Genomic DNA, 18,645 nt, shown 5'->3' with positions numbered 1-18,645 from the left:
GACTGCTCACAGGAAAGTACAGTTCCTACATCTAGGACAGCACAGTCAGATGCTTCAGAATAAATAACTCAAGATATAAATAGTCTGTGGCAAGGAAATTAGCCAAACGATTTTTGAAACCAGTAATAAATTGTCAACTGTGGTTTCCCCCTTGATTACAACCATTTCCCTCCGTCCCTTCCTCCCTCCCTCCCTCCCTTTCTTCCTTCCCCTGCAAGTTCCTATGACTCTAGTACCAAGCATCACAGGCAGCTTCTATTTTAAAAATAGCCCCAAACCTGGGCTAAAGCAGAATCCTTTTGTATAACACAGAGTTTGTGAATTATAACTTCTGTCAGGGAAGACATTACAATTCCTGATAAAATGAATAGGCATTTTTAGGATGGATTTTAATATATCGACACCACTTCTAAGTCACCAGCTCACTGTTCATTAATAATCTAAAGATCTCTAAATAAACTTGATTTTATTTTTGTATATATTCTAGCAATGACTTTGAACCTACTTTTATTTCTTATCATATCTCTTACCAAGAGAGAAATTTCTGGCCTCGGAGAGGCCACCCTCCATCCCCTCACCTCTACCACAGCAGGTTTATAATAAAATTGGCATATGCTCCTAACTAAATTGTCTGAAATTTGTCTTAAAACCTACAGGAACAGCTGTCACCCTGACCTTCTGCCCATCTGTTGGCTGCTGACATGACTACTGCTCATTGTGGCCCATGGTGCTTCTGTTGCACCATTGGAATTGTCAAAAATTGGAATGCAGATGGCCTCAGTGCAGGGGTGGCCAAAGTGTGCTCCAGCGCCTGGGAACTTGTCAGCAATGCATATTCTCAGGCTCCCCCTCAGAACTACTGCCTCAGAACACCTGGGAGGGAGTGGGGAGCAATCCATGTTTCAACAGCCCTCTAGGTGACTGATGTGCTTTCAGTTTGAGAAGCACAGTTGTACTGAATTTTTAAAAAATTTCGAAGCTAGTTTTTCTAGTAGATACAGAATATTTCACATGTTTAACTCTTCCACAAATACCAGATACATCTTTTCCCCCAGGTACCAATCATCTTTCTGCTTCCAAAATAGCTTTAGAGCAGGAGGGTCTCTTCCCATTCCATGGAATCTTAAATAAAGGCAAAGCAAGACTTCCCCAGGCTCTGAGCTTTCTCCTTCTCATGTCAATGACAAAGCTTTCACAGTGTCATCAAGGATGAGTGTTCTAATTTTTGTTTTGTTTATTTATACTGCATCTGCCCAGATGCCTTCATGATCCATTTTTAACATGCTCTACAAGCCTGTCTCCTTCTGGGAACCTTCCTGAACACTTTAGGTCAACATGATCTTAGAAAATCTAAATCTTCCTTCATCTCCCTCTGTAATGACTGCCCTCTCACTGAGCTGTCCAGCTGCTCCCTGTGTGATAATTCCTCCAGTGACACTGGAGCAAACTCTGTTTCCTTCACTTCTTTAACATCACCCATTGTTTTACAACATTTATTCATTTATTTATCCAGTTAATATTTATGGCCTATTGACTATATGTCAAGAAATGTGCTAAGTACCACAAAACAAAGATGAGTGAGGCATTGGGAGCTTAATCAGTGAATAAAAAGTGGTAGGGCTCCTGGGAGTTTCTGGAACTCAGCACATAGTAAGGCTGAAAAGGCATTATAGAAGAGACCAAATCATGGGAGGACCTGCCTCCAACAGAAACATTTTTAATAATATCATGAAGTCAGTGGGAATTGCAGAAAGATTTTTTAGCTCGGGAGTTAATATAAATCAGATTTGTTCCTTTGTATGAAGCAACTCACATACTAAGCATGCAAAGATTATTTGAATTGAATAGTAAGAATTTTCCTTTACTGACATGGGAGTACTTTTTGAAAGCTTCTTCTCTGGTTTTTTATTAGTCCACCTGTTCTTTATTTTATACATAACCTATTACCCTAAGGGGAATTTCTTTCTTTTTAATCAGTATGTTGGGGATGTGAAAGGCTAAAAACCAACATTGGTTTAACGTCCATTTTATGAAACTTCCCCTGAAGTTCAAAAATACTACTAATCCTTTTAGAGATTCTTTTGTCTCATTGTAATAAATTAAGTTCCTTCTGTGTGCTGAGGTATCCTCTGCTAAAGTTGCTCACAGGAGACAAAGAAACAGTTCTGTACTAATTCCAGCAGCCAAAAGATATGCCCAAGAGCTGATGGAGATTGATGCAGGAACATTCTGCCCCACTAAAGGTTTAGGAAAGGCTTTAGGACAGCGGTTCTCAACCTGTGGGTCGCAATCCCTTTGGGGGTCTCCTGCATATTAGATATTTATGTTCCGATTCACAACAGTAACAAAATAACAGCTATGAAGTAGCAACAAAAATAATTTTATGGTTGGTGGTCACCACAACATGAGGAACTGTATTAAAGGCATTGGGAAGGTTGAGAACCACTGCTTTAGGAAGTAAGGATACTTGAAGTGAGTGTGAAGAAATGATTACAAGTGAATCAGGAAAAATTGTATTGGGAAGTATAAATATGTCCCCTCTTTCTCCAACCAAATATTTCCATAAGGCTTTTAGCCTTTTAATTATCTAACTTGGTTATTTTTATTCTAGTAACTGCTATTAAAAACAAAAATGAACAAAAATATTGTATTAGAAACCCAACGCATATTTTAGATGTTCAAATGTCTCACTATTTTCTGAAATTGAATTAAGATACATTGAAGTCTTTTGTAGTTCTCAGTTAAAATCTCAATGAGGTGAATACTGAAAGAATTAAAATGTTAAAAATCTGAAAATAAGTGAAGGTGATTTATAGCAGTTAAAATACAGTAGATTTCATTGAAGAGCTTAAAAAATTTATCCCAGTACTCAAAATAATTTTCATTTCTTAAGATTTGAATATGTGCTAATCTTCAAAACCAGCTGTACACATGTCACCCAGAAGGCTTAGCAGACCGTTCTATCAAGTGAATCTTGTGATTCATTCACAATATAAATTTAATATATTCAGATATTACTGCTGATTATCTGTCTAGGTAACTGCTTATATATATAATAACCATGTGTACTGGACTTCCAGAATATTTTTGCTCCATGTTTAATATTTTGTCTTTAATCTGTAAGTAAAAATTTTAACTTACAACATGTGATTTAATTGTTGACCAGTTGAATGTTATTGGCTTTTTTAAAATCATAGAAAAAACTCAAAGTTTTCATAAAACATAACTTTTTATATTATGATATTCTACTATAAACTCATAAATTTTTAAATAACTAGAAATAAATACAAAGCTATTTTTATTTTGTATTAATTTAAAGCTTGATGCTATCATATGAATCTATAATTAACTGGTAGTTTACTGCAGGATTTCTGTGTTTTAAAGGTAGAGGGAATGATAGAAGCATTCAGTTCTTATTTCTTCTTCCTATTTGAAGAAACTGCCACCCAGGGATTAAAGGTCTTCCCTCAGATGACATAATTAGTTAAGTAAAATAGGTAGCAGAACCAGAATTAGAACTTGAGTTCTAACTTTTGTTAGCTATTTTACATCATAAAAATGAAATCTTACTCAGTAGACCGAGAATTGGATAGCCTATCTCATTATTAAATATATCTTTATATATAAACACACAAACATACATTTTAAAAGACCATAAACCATTGGATAAAATGCACAGACACTAACTTGAATAAAGTATTACTGATTGTCCATTCAAATCTTTCAATTCACTTGGATATAATTCAACTTCCCCAACAACACACAAAGAAAAACTGACCTTCTTCACCACTCCCAGAGATATTAGAGAAGCCCAGGAATGGTTTCCCACTTCACCTTATTAATTACATCAAACTCTCTCTTTTCTTTTTTTCTGAGAGCCTTGTAAAGCATTTTATTTCTGTTTCAGAGTGAAATTGATTTTGCTTTCACCTGCATTATTCAATTTGTTCTAATGGCCTCACTGATGGTAATGTCAGGGTTCACAGTCTTCAGTGAAATTAAAAAAAAACAAAAACAATATTAAAATTCAGAAGTAACTTGAAGGGGAAAATTCTCTTTTTTCTCTTTCTGATAAGATGAAACTGAAATGAATGCCAGCGAGTCTGTTACATAAAACAAAGCATGGAAACTAAGTAAATCTTGAGACACTTTGAGGGTGGGGTGAAGGAAAAACCAAAGCAAGCAGTTGTCAGTTTACCCTCTTTGGGGTTTTCTGTCATTCATGGAATCATATATTTTTTTTCTTTTTTCTTTTTCTTTCTTTTTTTTTTTTTTTGAGACAGAGTTTCACTTTGACACCCTCAGTTGAGTGCTGTGGAGTTATAATTCACAGCAACCTCCAACTCTTGGGCTCAAGCCACCTTCTCTTGCCTCAGCCTCCCTAGGAGCTGGGACTACATGCTCCTGCCATAATGAGTGTTTTTTGAGATGGGTATTTTTGCTCTTGCTAAGGGTGGTCTCAAGCTCCCAAGCTTAAGTAATCCACCGCCTCAGCGTCCCAAAGTGCTAGGACGATTCTGGTCCTGGGAATCATTTATGTATGTATGTATTTTGAGACAAAGTCTCACTATGTTGCCCTTGGTAGAGTGCTGTGGTGTCACAGCTCACAGCAACCTCTAACTCTTGGGCTTAAGTGATTCTCTTGCCTCAGCCTCCCAAGTAGCTGGGACTACAGGCATCCTCCACAATGCCTGGCTATTTTGTTGTTGTTGTTGTTGCAGTTGTCATTGTTATTTAGCTGGCCCAGGCTGGGTTTGAACCACCAGCCTCGGTGTATGTGGCTGGTACCCTACTCATTGAGCTACAGGTACCACCCAGAATCATTTATTTCTTAAAACAAGTCATTCATTTTAAAAACAAGTAATACCCAGGGCTCTTTCCAAAGAAAGCTTTAAGTCATTACCAAACTGCTCAGAATGTGATTTTAGATGATTTGAGAATTTCTCGACTGGTGTCAAATCCCGCCTTTGCACATTAAAAAAACTCAAGTTTTCTCTGGAAAGAAACAAAATATATCCAGAAGTCTAGTTCATCAGACCAATAGAACCCTCAAACATTCTTCTCACAGTAATGACAATGTAAAAAGAAACACAAAAAAATAAATAAATAAATAAACCCCACTACGGATGGTTAAATTAATTATACTAAGTTCATTTAGAGCAATGTTTTTCAACCTTTTTTATCTCACTGCGCACTTGGACCTTTAGTTAAACGTTTGCAGCACACTTAAATTATGTTGATCCAGAAAAAGAGTAAAAAAAAAAGAATATATATATATATATATACACTTACTGTGCTTTAAACTTCTTTTGAAAATAATTTAATTAATGATCTTTAAAACTGTCATGGCACACCTAAGCTCCTCTTATGGCACACTAGTGTGCTGCTGAACACCAGCTGAAAGTCACTGATCCAGTAAAAGTACCAATGTTCTATAAAGTTGGCTGAACATGATTTTGGTGCGTCCTTTCACCTCCCTTTATGTGAAGCCTCAGCACTGCTGCAGAGAACTGCCATTTGGATGTTCTAACCCTTCTACCTTTGCATAACTCCCTTTCTAGGAACACCACACCAAGAGATTGTTCAATGTTTGACTCCATTATTTTCCCCCAAATCCTTATGTAAGTGTCCAGCCCTCTGGAAGCGCTGTCAGTGGTCGTGCCTGGCCCACTTAAGGTCACAGGGAGCCTGAGAACAGCACAACAGCTTTCGTCAGCTTCAGAATAGTATGTGAATACTATTCTCGTTTGTGAATCTGGGTATCAAATTTGCTCTCCCACATTAAGCACGAGGACCATCGCTCCACCCTACACCACCTTCTTCAGCGTGTACCCCTTTCTCCTGCCATATAGCTGAACATCTCATGTTAGAGTGCTGGAAAATACACTAAAAATAGAACATCTGCGCTATTAGTAAATGAAGGGGGAAAACTATTTGCTAGAGAATCTTTGTCCAGCAATGTATATAGTATGTAGGTCACAATGAAAGTTTTGAGACAGACTGTGCTATGGTCCATTATATCACCTCCAAGAAACACAGTTGACAGAGTCCTTTCTGATTCACCTGTGCAAATTTCAACTTGTTCAGTTTATGAGTATTGCTGGGAGGGCTTCATTTCTTTCCATCCATGCAGATGTTTTTGGTGTTTGATTTTTGTGTATCTCAAAACTTTTGTAATGACCCAGGTATATGGTTGTCAAACCAGCCACCCACCAATGAGCCCCTCCCTGCCTCAGGCTTTCACAGCTGGCTCTATGATTTGAGCCCAAAAACCTAAAACCAGAAACTCACAGGAAGAGTCTTTGAGTGAGAGGGTAACTAAAAAAGACACATCAGGCTGAATTTGAAAAGGGTTAGAGAGTCAAAGGTGCAGAGAATTGTCAGGAGATTATTGCCAAATCCCAGAAATGGCTGAAGTAATATGCTGGTTATGGGATGTCGATGTGAGGAGTTAAATCGAATTAAAATCACCCTTCCATTCCAACTTGTACTTTGATGTAACATTCTCCGCATGTGCTACAACCTGGGGCTGTATGAAATATGAAATCATTTTTAAAGCTCTCAACACTATTCATCTCTGATAATTAACCTCAGGCAGGAAATCTGAACCATTTTGAATCTCTGGATTCTCTTTTCTTAAACTACTGCCTCCAAACTAAACACCCCATAGGATTGTAACTACATTGAGTTTGGTATTCTATATTTAGTCATCCATTTGGATAAGTATTGATTAACTGTCTACAGGCTTCCTTGTCAAAAGTGATAAATAAGTGCTTATAGAGGAACATCTCTAACATTTTGTAGGTGATAGCAGAGAGGATTATAAGCAAGTGTGTGGTAGAATCCTTTCTCCGAGGGTTACTTAAGAAATCTCTGCCCTTGCTTGAAAAGACGAAGTGGTCTGGAGAAGTAAAGTCAGCAGAAATGCAAGTGGGTTCCATGTGGGTTTCATTTCTTATGAAATCTGTAAGCTTAGCTCACTCATTTAATTATAGATCCAGAGTAGACAAAAGATAAGATTTTTCTGGAGTCAGTAGATAAGGAAATGTGGTGGGTTTTGAAAGAACACAGGAAGAGAGCTGTCAAAATGCAACCCCCAAAGATGGGAACTACTTTCCCCTTGGGAGACAGGTGTTACCTACTTTCTCTGCTGGGCTGAAGAGCGTCGGGTGCAAATCACAGCCACAATCACCACCACCAGCACTGTGATGACACCAACCGTGACCACAATGATCACAAGCAGGTTGCTGTTCTTCTGAGGGGTGACGCTGCCATGTGGGGGATGCATCTGTCCAATGGGTGGCTCTGGGGAAAGACAGGCAAATGGAGTTGAAGTTTAGGAAGAGGCAGCAGCAAGCGTTGGTCAAGCTCTCTCAGATTTGTAAGGAGTTCCTACTGCTCTGGGCATTCCTAAAGCTGGGGGAAACCAAAAAGAGCTATGAAAAATGAAAGGAGACCTCAACTATCTACACAAGATAAAGGCAAACCCATGTCTGCACAAAGAATTTGTACAATAATGTTCCTAGCAGTGGTATTCAGAATAGCTACAGGTGGAAATCACCTAAATGTCTATGTACTGACAAATGAATAAATAAGTGTGTTATCTCCATATTGCAGAATATTGTCTGATCGCAAGAAGAAATGACACTTGATATAATGTGGTTGGACCACGGCAACTTGATGCTAAGAGAAAGATACAAAAGGAAATATATGATATGGTTCCCCTCATCTGAAATATCCAGAATAGGCAAATACAGAGAAAAGAAAGTAGGCCAGCCTTTGCCAGGCACTGGGGTAGGATTGCTAATGGGTAGAGGGTTCCCCTGGGTGATGAGAATATTCTAGAATTAGATGGTGGTGATGGTGGTACCACCTTATGAAGAAACTAAAGCTACTGAATTGTATACTTTTGAGGGATGAATTTCTGGTATATAAGCTATATCTTAACTTTAACAATCAAGCTATTGCATTAAGTGGAAAGGAAGAAGGGAGAGAAAGATGTAGTTTGTACTGTAAGAATTCCAAAGTGAAGAAAGGCGGAGAAGCTGTGGTTTACAAGGAAATACTGTTTATTTCTACTGTGAAAGACAACCTCGTTGATACCAATCACTTACAACTTACTTCCGTTCCTTTTGAGATGCTATCTCTAAAGTGCACTTGAGTTTTCAACCTGTCAGAGGTGTATGAATGTCACTTAAGAGCAGCCGCCAGGTTTGAAAGAGCTTCAGGAAGGCCCTAGACAATGTTCCTCTGGTTGCAACAGGACCTCATGGTATAAATTATTTGGGCAGAAATATTGGAATAATGAGACACTCGTAACAAGTTGTTTACCTAAACAAGAATGGCTGATGAGCATTTCTATTGCTTTCTTCAGCCTCAGTCCATGATCAATTAGAAATGACCCAGTTTATGATAGGTTTGTCATTATAAGTCTTACATTTTTAAAAAGTAAATATTAGCTTATGATTTTATTCATAGTTTAGAAAGTAGCAAAAAATGAGTTTGGATGTTTTTCTAGATCTATGTTTGATTATTTTTCTTTCACAATCTGTATTCGTTTTCTATAACCCCGGAGCAATCTAGTTAGGCTTTCTGAAACACAGTGCTTTCATCTGTAAAGTAAGAATCATATTTATTGTCTACAGTTACCGTCAGAGTTAGAGAACATAGCTCGCAACCATCTCAAGGCCTGACACAAATTACTTATAATAACATTATATAGCTGAAGCATTAATAAAACATTGCCTAAATTAATAACCTACCACAGCATTGGGGATATGTCCAGTGAGAACTTCCAAACTATACAATTTTTAAGAATAATATTCTGTGAAAGATAAACTAACCTTTTCTTACAAATAACATAGTATCCCAGTACTTTGTCTCAAAATCAAAATATCTTTCAACAAGTTATCTAAGCACCATTGCTCTTTTCAAAAGATAGTCACCCAAACTTAAATCACTGCTGATTTATTATTCTTGGAAAAATAAGCTTCTGAAATGACTTGAATCTTAGAGGAAAAGAACTCATCAAATAGCACTTTCTGTTAAAAAAATTATGATTATACATGAAAGAAATAAGATTTCCTTGAAGTAATTTTTACATTTACCATAAAAGAATGAAGCCAACAGTGAAAGGTCAAAACTCTCTGTGTCATAGTTTTACTTATTATTTGAAAAGTTATTTCACAGTAGTATCTTAATATGCCCTTTCTGTGCTTAATAAATTAATTGATTGGAATAAATTAACCTTTTATGTGAGAACTTACAAGAGAGATAGTTGGGGAATCTTATAGATTGTTATCAGCATGACTTAAACTTACCAGTGCACCATTTCTGATGAACCTAATTTGAGTCATACATAGTAGTACACCTTATGAACACTTTCAAAAACCTGGTAAGTTAAAATTATTCAAATTTCTACTTTTCTTTCTTTCTTTCCACCCAGGAAGACATCATATTTCAGGTCAAAAAATAATGACTCTGGATTCTGATCAGCACTAGTGAGATTATATTGATGTCATTTGCCCGGGAGAGTGAGGGTTTACTGGGACTCCATTAGAAACCTTTGGTGTAGTGTTCATGCCGTCATCATGAAAGTTCCCACCAGTTGAACATTTGGTATTCTAAGTCTTTCATTAATTTCCCAATCTTAAATGGAGGCTGAATAATCAGACTATCTGACACCAAACAGGTAATTAAGAAAATCAAGTACAATGGTGTCTTTAGAGGCAATTTTTGTTATTTGTAGGAGTTGTGCTTTATAAAGTTGCCACAAATATGGAATTAGTAAAGACTGGACTGTTAACAAACACAAGGTTAGGTTCCTGTGAGCCTCTGGTCACAACACTTTGTTAACCATTCAATATATACTTTGTTTTATGTTATGTTTCCATTTAAAGACTTTTTTTATTTTTTATTTCAGATTTATACAAGGGTTCAAGAGATTAAGTTACATTGTTTGCATTTCTAAGGTCCAGTTCAAGTTGTAGTTGAGCCCTCATCCACCAGGGGTGCTGTAGAGCTCACCAATTTCCTGCCCTCCTCCTTTTCACTTTTCCTTCTTTCCACCCCCCTTGAAAATACTTGTGTTTTTCTCTTGTGTGAGTGGGTCGTTCTTTTTCTACTGGATTCATATTGGTATTGAGCACATTGGACACGAGCTTTTCCATTCTTGTGGTACTTTTCAAAGTATCTATCCTAAGAAGAATGTGTTTCAACTCCATCTGGTAAATACTTTATTTAATATACAATATTCACTCATTAATATTGAAACACAACTATAGCTAATGTCTGAGAAAAGCTTGTCACACGTATTTCCTCTGTAATTCATATCACAACACTAGAAAGTACTTCTGTGCAATGTTTGGGGGCTATTTTTAAATCACCAACAAACAGCATAAAAATTGCATTAAGTATTAAGGGCACTTGCTTACAGTGTGAGAGCTAAAACAAGAGCTGAAACAAGAAGCTAGGGGGTCAGTACCTCTGTCAGTCCACCTCAGCTGGGTACATGAGCACCGGGCAACTCAAACTTTTTGCCAGTCTCTACATGTTCATGAATGACTGTGAAAGACTGTGAACATTTATTTTGAAATAAATTTAGCATGTGAATGAATTCACAGATAGACTCTGAAATGAGGATAGACTATACATTTTAAAATATTAAAAGACTAAACCAAAGTAGGAAAACTTCCAGAGCCTACAAACCTAGATTAGTGTAGAAAGATGTTGTGGGAGATGCCCAGCTCCAGAAGGGGCAAATGATACTTGCCATTTTTCAGTTTTAGTAAGGGAGGTAATGCAAAGACTTGCAAATATCCTCTAGGGCACTGTGATTATTTCCAGAGATAATGGGTGGTCCACAGGGACCACAGTCCTGGCATTAATTCGGCACCCTGCGGACATTATGATGAGCTCCCTGTATTTCATCCTATGTGATTTTCCCAATTTAGAAGAAAGAAATAGCATCGCAATACATCTGTCCCTTCCGTTAGCATAACAGTGTGGGTTTCAATACAAATCAATGCATCAGTGTTTTTATAATCCTATAGACTTTCCATCCCTATTTATTTTCATGCTGGTTGATTACAATAAAATGTTTCAACTTTTTTCTACTAAATTTAATAAAGGCAAATTTAATAATGTGATAGGTCTCAAGTCTTAGTAAAGAATAGAAATTTTGTTTAGTTGAATGACAACTTTAATTTTTTTTTAATTTTATAGATTTCAAAAATACCTGTACTTTATTTTTTCCTATATTTTGCTCCCATGAAAACTCTGCAGTCAGCTCGTGGTAGACGGGAGCATTGAGTGCTTAGTTACATGTGAATGTAAGAACATAGGCTCATATGGTAGCAAAGAAAGGCCAGCAGTGAATGTCTGTAGTTGGGGGTTAAACTTCACTCCTACAATTATAGTTTCTTGTGATAACAGCTTTGCTACTGTTAGAACACCTTGAGTTCATCATGCCTTAATCATTTTCCAAGTCTTTAAATTTGAACAGAAATTTATATGGCCTTGATCATTTCAATGTATTTTCCCATAAAATAAGGTAGCCAATCAGCTGGAAGAGAACTCACAGAATGGAAGCCACTATTTCCTAGAATGAGGTATTAATCATCATGACAGGAGAGGGGAGCATCTTGGTCAATTAAGATGGAAAACATTTTTTTTTTAATTTCATATTTTTAACATGTTAATGTTAACTCTGAATTGCCAGGAGGGGTGTGGCAGAGAATGCGCTTAATCATTTCATAAAACATATTAAAAATTCAGTTAGGTATTGGGGATTGATGGTGTGATCAAAAGAGTTGTGATTATTGACCTCATGGAGCTTACAATACACTGGAAAAGATAATATTAAACATTTTACTAGGCAAATAAATACAGACATACTTTGGAGATATTCCAGGTTCAGTTCTAGATCACCACAATAAAGAAAATATTGCAAGAAAGTGAGTCATGCTAATTTTTTGTTTCCCAAGGCATATAAAGTTATGTTCACACTATTCCATAGTCTATTAAGTATGTAATTACATTATACCTAAAAAAATGTACATACCTTAATTAAAAAAGACTTAATTGATTAAAAAAATGGTACTATAATCTGAGTCTTCAGAAAGTTGTAATCTCTTTGCTGGTGAAGGCTTTTGCCTGCTGACTGATCAAGGTGGTGTTGCTGAAGGTTGGGGTAATTGTGGCAATTTCTTAACATAAGACAGCAATATCAGTTGCTGCATCAGTTGACTCTTCCTTTCATGAAAGGTTTTTCTGCAGCAAGCAATGTTGTTTGAAGCATTTTACCCATGGTGGAACTTCTTTCAAAATTGAAGGCTGTATCAACTAAGTTTATATAATATTCTAAACCTTTGGTTGTCATTTAAACAATGTTCACAAAATTTTCGCCGGGAAGATTCCATCTCAAGAAACCACTTTCTTTTCTTTGTTCATCCACATGAAGCAATTTCTCATCCATTCAAGTCTAATCATGAATTTGCAGAAATCAGTCACATCTTCAGACTCCACTTCTAACTCTAGCTTTCATTATCTATACATCTTCAGTCTTGAATGCCTCAAAGTTATCCATGGAGGTTGGAGTCAACTTCTTCCAAACATCTGTTAATGGTGATATTTTGACCTCCTCCCATGAATCACAAATGTTCTTAATGGCATATGGAATGTTCAATCCTTTCCAGAAGGTTTTTGCTTTACTTGCACAGCTTCGTCATAGGAATTATTATCAATGGCAGTTATAGCTTTATAAAATGCATTTTCTTAAATAATAAGACCTGAAAGTTGAAATTAATCCTTGATTCTTGGAATGCAGACTGGATACTGTATTATAGATGTGAAAACAACATTAATCTGCTTGTATGTGTCATCATAACTCTTGGGTGACTAGGTACATTGTCAAGGAGCAGCAGTATATTAAAAGAAATCTATTTTCTGAGCAGTACATCTCAACAGAGGGTTTATAATCTTTAGAAAGCCATGCTGTAAACAGATGTGCTATTATCTGGCCTTTGTAGTTCGACTTATAGAGTACAGGAAGTGTAGATAGAGCATCACCCCTAAGATCTTTGGAAGGGCTAATGAGCATTGGCTTCATTCAACTCAGCATCACCAGCTCCTAACGAAGAAGTCAGCCCATCCTTTGAAATTTTAAAGCCAGAAATTGACTTCCCCTCTCTAGCTACGACATCTTCTTTCAGAGTAAGTCTGTTAAGTACACTGAAAATCTGTTTATCGCAGCCATCTTCCTCAACTATTTTAGCTGAATCTTCTGGATAACTTGCTGCAGCTTCTACTTTGGTACTCACTGCTTCACCGTGCAGTTTTATGTTATGGAGATGGCTTTGTCTTTAAATCTCACAAACCAAACTCCACTAGGCTCAAACTTTTCTTCTGCATTTTCTTCACCTCCTTTTAGAATTGAAGAGAGTTAGGGCTTTGCTCTGGATTATGTTTTGGCTTAAGGGAATGCTGTGGTTGAGTTGGTCTATCCAGACCACTCAATCTTTCTCTACAGCAGCAATATGCTATTTCACTTCTTATCACTTGTATGTCAACTGAAGTAGCACTTTAACTTTCCTTCAAGAACTTTTTCTCTGTGTTCACACAATGTGACTGACTGGTTGGTGCACGGGACCCGTCTTTCAACCTGTCTCGGCTTCTGACTTCCCTCTTCACTACTATTAAATCTGGCCTCTGACTGATAGTGAGAGATATGCAACTCATTCTTACACCTTCACACTTTGAGGCCACTGTAGGGTTCTTAACTTGCACAAATTCAAATTATTATGTCTCAAGGAATAGGAAGGCCCAGGGAGAAGGAGGGAGATGAGGGGATGGCCAGTAACTGGAAGAGTCAGACACGCACATCAAATATCAATCAAGATCACTGCTTATATAAATGCATTTTGTGACACGCTAACACAATGACAATAGTAACATTAAAGATCATTGATCACAGGGCGGCGCCTGTGGCTCAGTGAGTAGGGCGCCGGCCCCATATGCCGAGGGTGGCGGGTTCAAACCCAGCCCCGGCCAAATTGCAACCAAAAAATAGCCGGGCGTTGTAGCGGGCGCCTGTAGTCCCAGCTGCTCGGGAGGCTGAGGCAAGAGAATCGCGTAAGCCCAAGAGTTAGAGGTTGCTGTAAGCTGTGTGGTTCCACGGCACTCTACCTGAGGGTGGTATGTGAGACTCTGTCTCTACCAAAAAAAAAAAATAATAATAAAAATAAATAAATAAAAAAAAAAAAGATCATTGATCACAGATCACCAGAACAGATCCGATAATAATAAAGAAGTTGAAATACTGTGAGACTTACCAAAATGTGACAGAGAGACATGAACTGAGCACACGTTGTTGGAAAAATGGCACCAGTAGACTTGGGCAAGGCACAAACCTTCAGTTTGTAAAAAAAAAATCAATAAAGGGAAGCACAATCAAACCAGGTTTGCCTGTATAAAATTACAATTATAGTTGGTGCCAAAGAGGAAAGTGGGAGAGTTCATTGTAGATAGATCTGAGGACACACATTTTTTGGTAAAGGCCCCATATGGAAGCACCATTTAGGCTGAATCCTGGGGTATTGTTAGGTGTTAGCGCCTGTTTCCTAACAAGAGAACTGAGAGCAGGATATGGAACACTGGGAGCAAAGGGAAGAATGGCCCACAACGAGCCCAGACGTGCAGAGCCCTGTAGATCACATCTGGCTATTCTAAATGCAGTCATAGGCCCTTTACTGGTTTTCAGGAAAGGGGTGACAGATTTGATTTGCCTTAAGTGGAGAGGGCTTGGTGGTGGAAGCAGAGAGACCAGCAAAGAGGATATTGGAGTTCTCCGGGTGGGAGATGATGCTAGCTTGAACTGAGATGGTGATAATTACAATCAAACAAAGTGGACAGATACACAAAATAGTCTCAAAGTAAATGATCAAAACCTGGGTTGGGTATGGAGAGGAAAGGAAGACAGAGTCAGGTTCAGGCTTAAGCAAGAGTCCATATGTGTGAGATGAGGGAGCAGCTGAGAGAGAAGGGTCAGAGAGGGAAGAACAAAGTTCAGTCTTGAGTACTTCCGAGTAGAGATCTCATGATAAATGCTACCGAGGCAGCCAGAACGCTTACGTCTCTCCGCACTAGAGATATAAATTTTGGACCTGGCACATGGATGGAATTTGAAGCCTAGGGAATGAATGAGATCATAAAAACAAAGAGGTTAAAAGAGAGCAGAGAAGCTCTCTTAAGTCTAAGCCCTCTACTATTCAAATAGAAGGGAAAGGCCTGGCCAGAAGGATGTGAGGGCTCAAACCAGTCTCCTAATGCTTCATCAGAGCTTCTCAGGGGGCCCATGTGCCTTGAACAACCTTTAGGGCATGGTAATCTAGCTTAACAGTTTTCACCTGGGAAGATTTTACCCCAGGCAATTTCTAGAGATACTTGGATCTGTTAAAATATGGGAGAAGAGAGATGCTGTTGGCCTGCAGTGGGTAAAGGGCAGGGATGCTGCTATACATTCCACAAAGCGCAAGACTGGAATGATGGAGCCCGAAGGTGCTGAGGGTAAGGAGCGCTGCTCAAGTGTAACTCTTCCCATGTCCAGATCCACGGAGTTTCAATGACTTGATTAGTCACATGGCACTAAGCTCTGGCAAAACCAGTTCTACAACCTGGGGTCTGAGATTACATAGAGACCCTTAAATCTTTTGGGATAGATAATGGGTGAACGACAGGTAAGCACAGTGTCTTGTCACCTCTGGACTGGAACCTAGGCCCACAGCTCTCTCCAGTTTTCTTTTCAACCAGGAAATGACTGCAAAATTTTATTTCTAAATTTTTCCTTTGGCATTGAAATGTCTGTGAGTACAGCCTTGCATGTGTTCCAGGATGATCATTTCATAGAAATATGGAAAAAGCTTTCTGTATACACTATTTAGATTAGTTAAAATGTTACTGAATTCTGAAAATAATCTAATAGTTTTTCACAAACAGAGGGCAAACTGTGGTCTTTTCTCTGACACACACTCTGACAGAGTTTGTCAAATTTTTCTGAGCACTTCATACAATTCTGAAAGTTCAAAAATTAATTAATGGTGGAGATCTAATTTTCGATTAATAATGCTGTGCCAAAGTATTAAAAGCTGTTAAGTTTAACTTTGTTTTTAAAGGTTGAGGTCAATAAAAAATGTTTATGGGGTTTATGGATCTTTTAATCAAAGTTGTTAAACTGATTTCAAAAATTGTAGACAGAATTATCCACAAAAGGAAAATTTCAATTTATTTTCCCCAGTGAAGAAAAGCAGGATTATGTCAAAGTAATTTTCATAGTTCCTGTCATTCATACAAATATAAACTATAAAATGCATTTTTGAAGTTGAAGATTTTTCTGTGTTAAGGACGTGGACTATAATCTGAAAGTGAATGAATCATAAAAGAAAAATATGACCACATTGCCCCATGTTAGCTCTGATTGTACCTGCCGTCTGAAAATAATTTAGGAAGCCTCTTCAGTTTCTACAATTTAATTAAGCACTTCCAACTACAGAAGTAAACATGAACTATAGCTTTGTTTTTCTTTATTTGAATTTCACAAGGGCATTTTTAAAGGAGTGGCATGCTCTAAGACAAAGTAAATGATCAATGAGGTCTCAGTTTATTTGCAGCTGGCTTGAGTGCCCTGACAATAAGCCATTATTCTATTACAATGCTTGAAGAATAAACACAACAAGAGCAGGGAGAGTGAGGAGGCCTCTATAATTCTGTCACTCTAAAGGCAGATGTATGAAATGTCATCATATGCTGGGTTTATAAAGAAGCTTTAAAATGTTGTTGATACAGCCTGTTCTCAGCTGCACATCTAAGTGGAAATATACACATTCTTAAAGTTTAAGACATTAGCAAAATTTTAATGAGGAAGTTAGGGTTTTCAGAAGTCTCGGCTGATTTGCTTGTCATAACCCAAGCTAAAGTCAAATGACCTATTTACCATAATTTATTTGCTAGCAAAATAAAATAGGAAATAGATAAAGTTTGCTCCCCACCGCCCAGGTGTCTCTAAGGTTATCAATTCCTCTGAATCAGCCAAGTAACTTGTAATAACTTATTATTCAAGTAGGGAAGGTAGAAATATTCCAGGTGCTTTATTCAGCCCATTCATTTAACAGAAAATTCTTACAACATCAGGCCGTGCCTGTGGCTCAAAGGAGTAGGGCACTGGCCCCATATACCAGAGGTGGTAAATTCAAACCTGGCCCCAGCCAAAACCTGCAAAAAAAAAAGAAAGAAAGAAAGCAAGAAAATCCCTACAACATCATTAAATGATACAGATACTGGGGGAGGGATGTCAGTAATCTATCTAAACTGGTTCAGAACCCCTGGATGCTGTTAGTCTATTTAATTTTCGTGACTTTCCCTTGTGAAGAGATGTTTACCAGGTCAAATTTAATTGTGGTTATTTTTCTCACTAGGAATCTTAAATGGAAAAAAGAATAAATGCAATGACAGGGATTTCTCTCAATTGCCATTCTCCTCACCTGCCTGACACTTTTGAAAAGGAATGCTGTTGTTAATGTACAGTCTTGTCAAATAGGGGCTGAGGTCTCTTTTCAGCCAAAAATTCATTTGAACGGCAAGTTCAAATGGTAGGCACTAAATGTTTTAATGTGATCCCAAATCAGGATTCCCAGATTTAGTAATCAAAAATACAGGAGATCCAGTTCGATTTGAGTTATCTCTGGTTGCTTACATACATTGAGGTGCATATGTACAAGGAGATGGAAACTCCTTGCAAAATTTTTCTTGATGTCTTTATTCATAGGCAATTAGAAGTAATCAGTTTTCTCTGGGCCTTCTTATATGTTTACTTGCAAAATCAGGCAATTCTGCCCAAGATTAGGTCTTTTAGGACAAGTGGCTTAAGGGGGAGCGGGGACTTATACTGCTCCACCATTAATGCTCATAACCACTGCTCAGTGGTGAGTTAAACTACGAGGGGATAATTGCTCCTTGTCAGTTATCCACATCAATTCCCTCTTTAATTTTGCAGCACTCTGATTTTTCAGAAAGTACTATCCCTTGCCAGAGTAGTCATGCCCTTAAGTGGGGATGAATTCCAGTTTGAAACTCCCCATAGAAACAGCATGTGCCTCTCTATCTTGGGGCATAAATTTTACAATGCTGTTTTCTCCACACAATGTTAACAGCTTCCTTCCACCCTCTTATATCTCCCTGGGTATTTTCTCACCTGTTTTCATCTTTCCGGAGCTTATTTCTCTGCTTTGTCCACCCTTTTGATTCATTGTACCTGTTTCCCTTTCAGTTTGTGCCTATAATTCATTTCAAGTGCTGTACTCAACCCAGGGTTTAGTAGCATTTCTTGGCTGTTTGAATGAATGAAGTATGTTTGGCACATTGTAGAGATTTAAGATAAAATTTGAAGCAGGAATTAACGAAGCTTGAACAGTTTAGGGGAGGAAACTATCCTTATGGAAGCCATGTTATGGATCACAGCTGTGGTCTGCTTCCAGCCTCAACCTGTCCCTCTTCTCTCTCTTCTCTGCTGTGAGCTCCCTGCCTGCCTGCTGTGCACATCAGGGGCTACCAGAGCCAGGCATTAGCCGCAACCAGTGTCTAAAGCTCTGATAC

The 18,645-nt window shown here is 37.9% G+C and overlaps 1 protein-coding gene across 1 annotated transcript in view; it reads right to left on the bottom strand.

Moving 5' to 3' along the window:
• DCC (DCC netrin 1 receptor) overlaps positions 1-18,645 on the bottom strand; it is a 1,249,028-nt gene that overhangs the window by 60,268 nt on the left and 1,170,115 nt on the right. The window contains 1 exon segment of the mRNA XM_053571848.1: positions 7,143-7,305. Within this exon segment, the coding sequence (XP_053427823.1) occupies positions 7,143-7,305 (163 nt within the window).

The sequence above is a fragment of the Nycticebus coucang genome, chromosome 19, assembly GCF_027406575.1.
Source record: "Nycticebus coucang isolate mNycCou1 chromosome 19, mNycCou1.pri, whole genome shotgun sequence".
Classification (NCBI taxonomy): domain Eukaryota; kingdom Metazoa; phylum Chordata; class Mammalia; order Primates; family Lorisidae; genus Nycticebus; species Nycticebus coucang.
The sequence above is the reverse complement of the archived record's forward strand: the minus strand, read 5'-3'. Positions and strand labels throughout refer to the sequence as shown.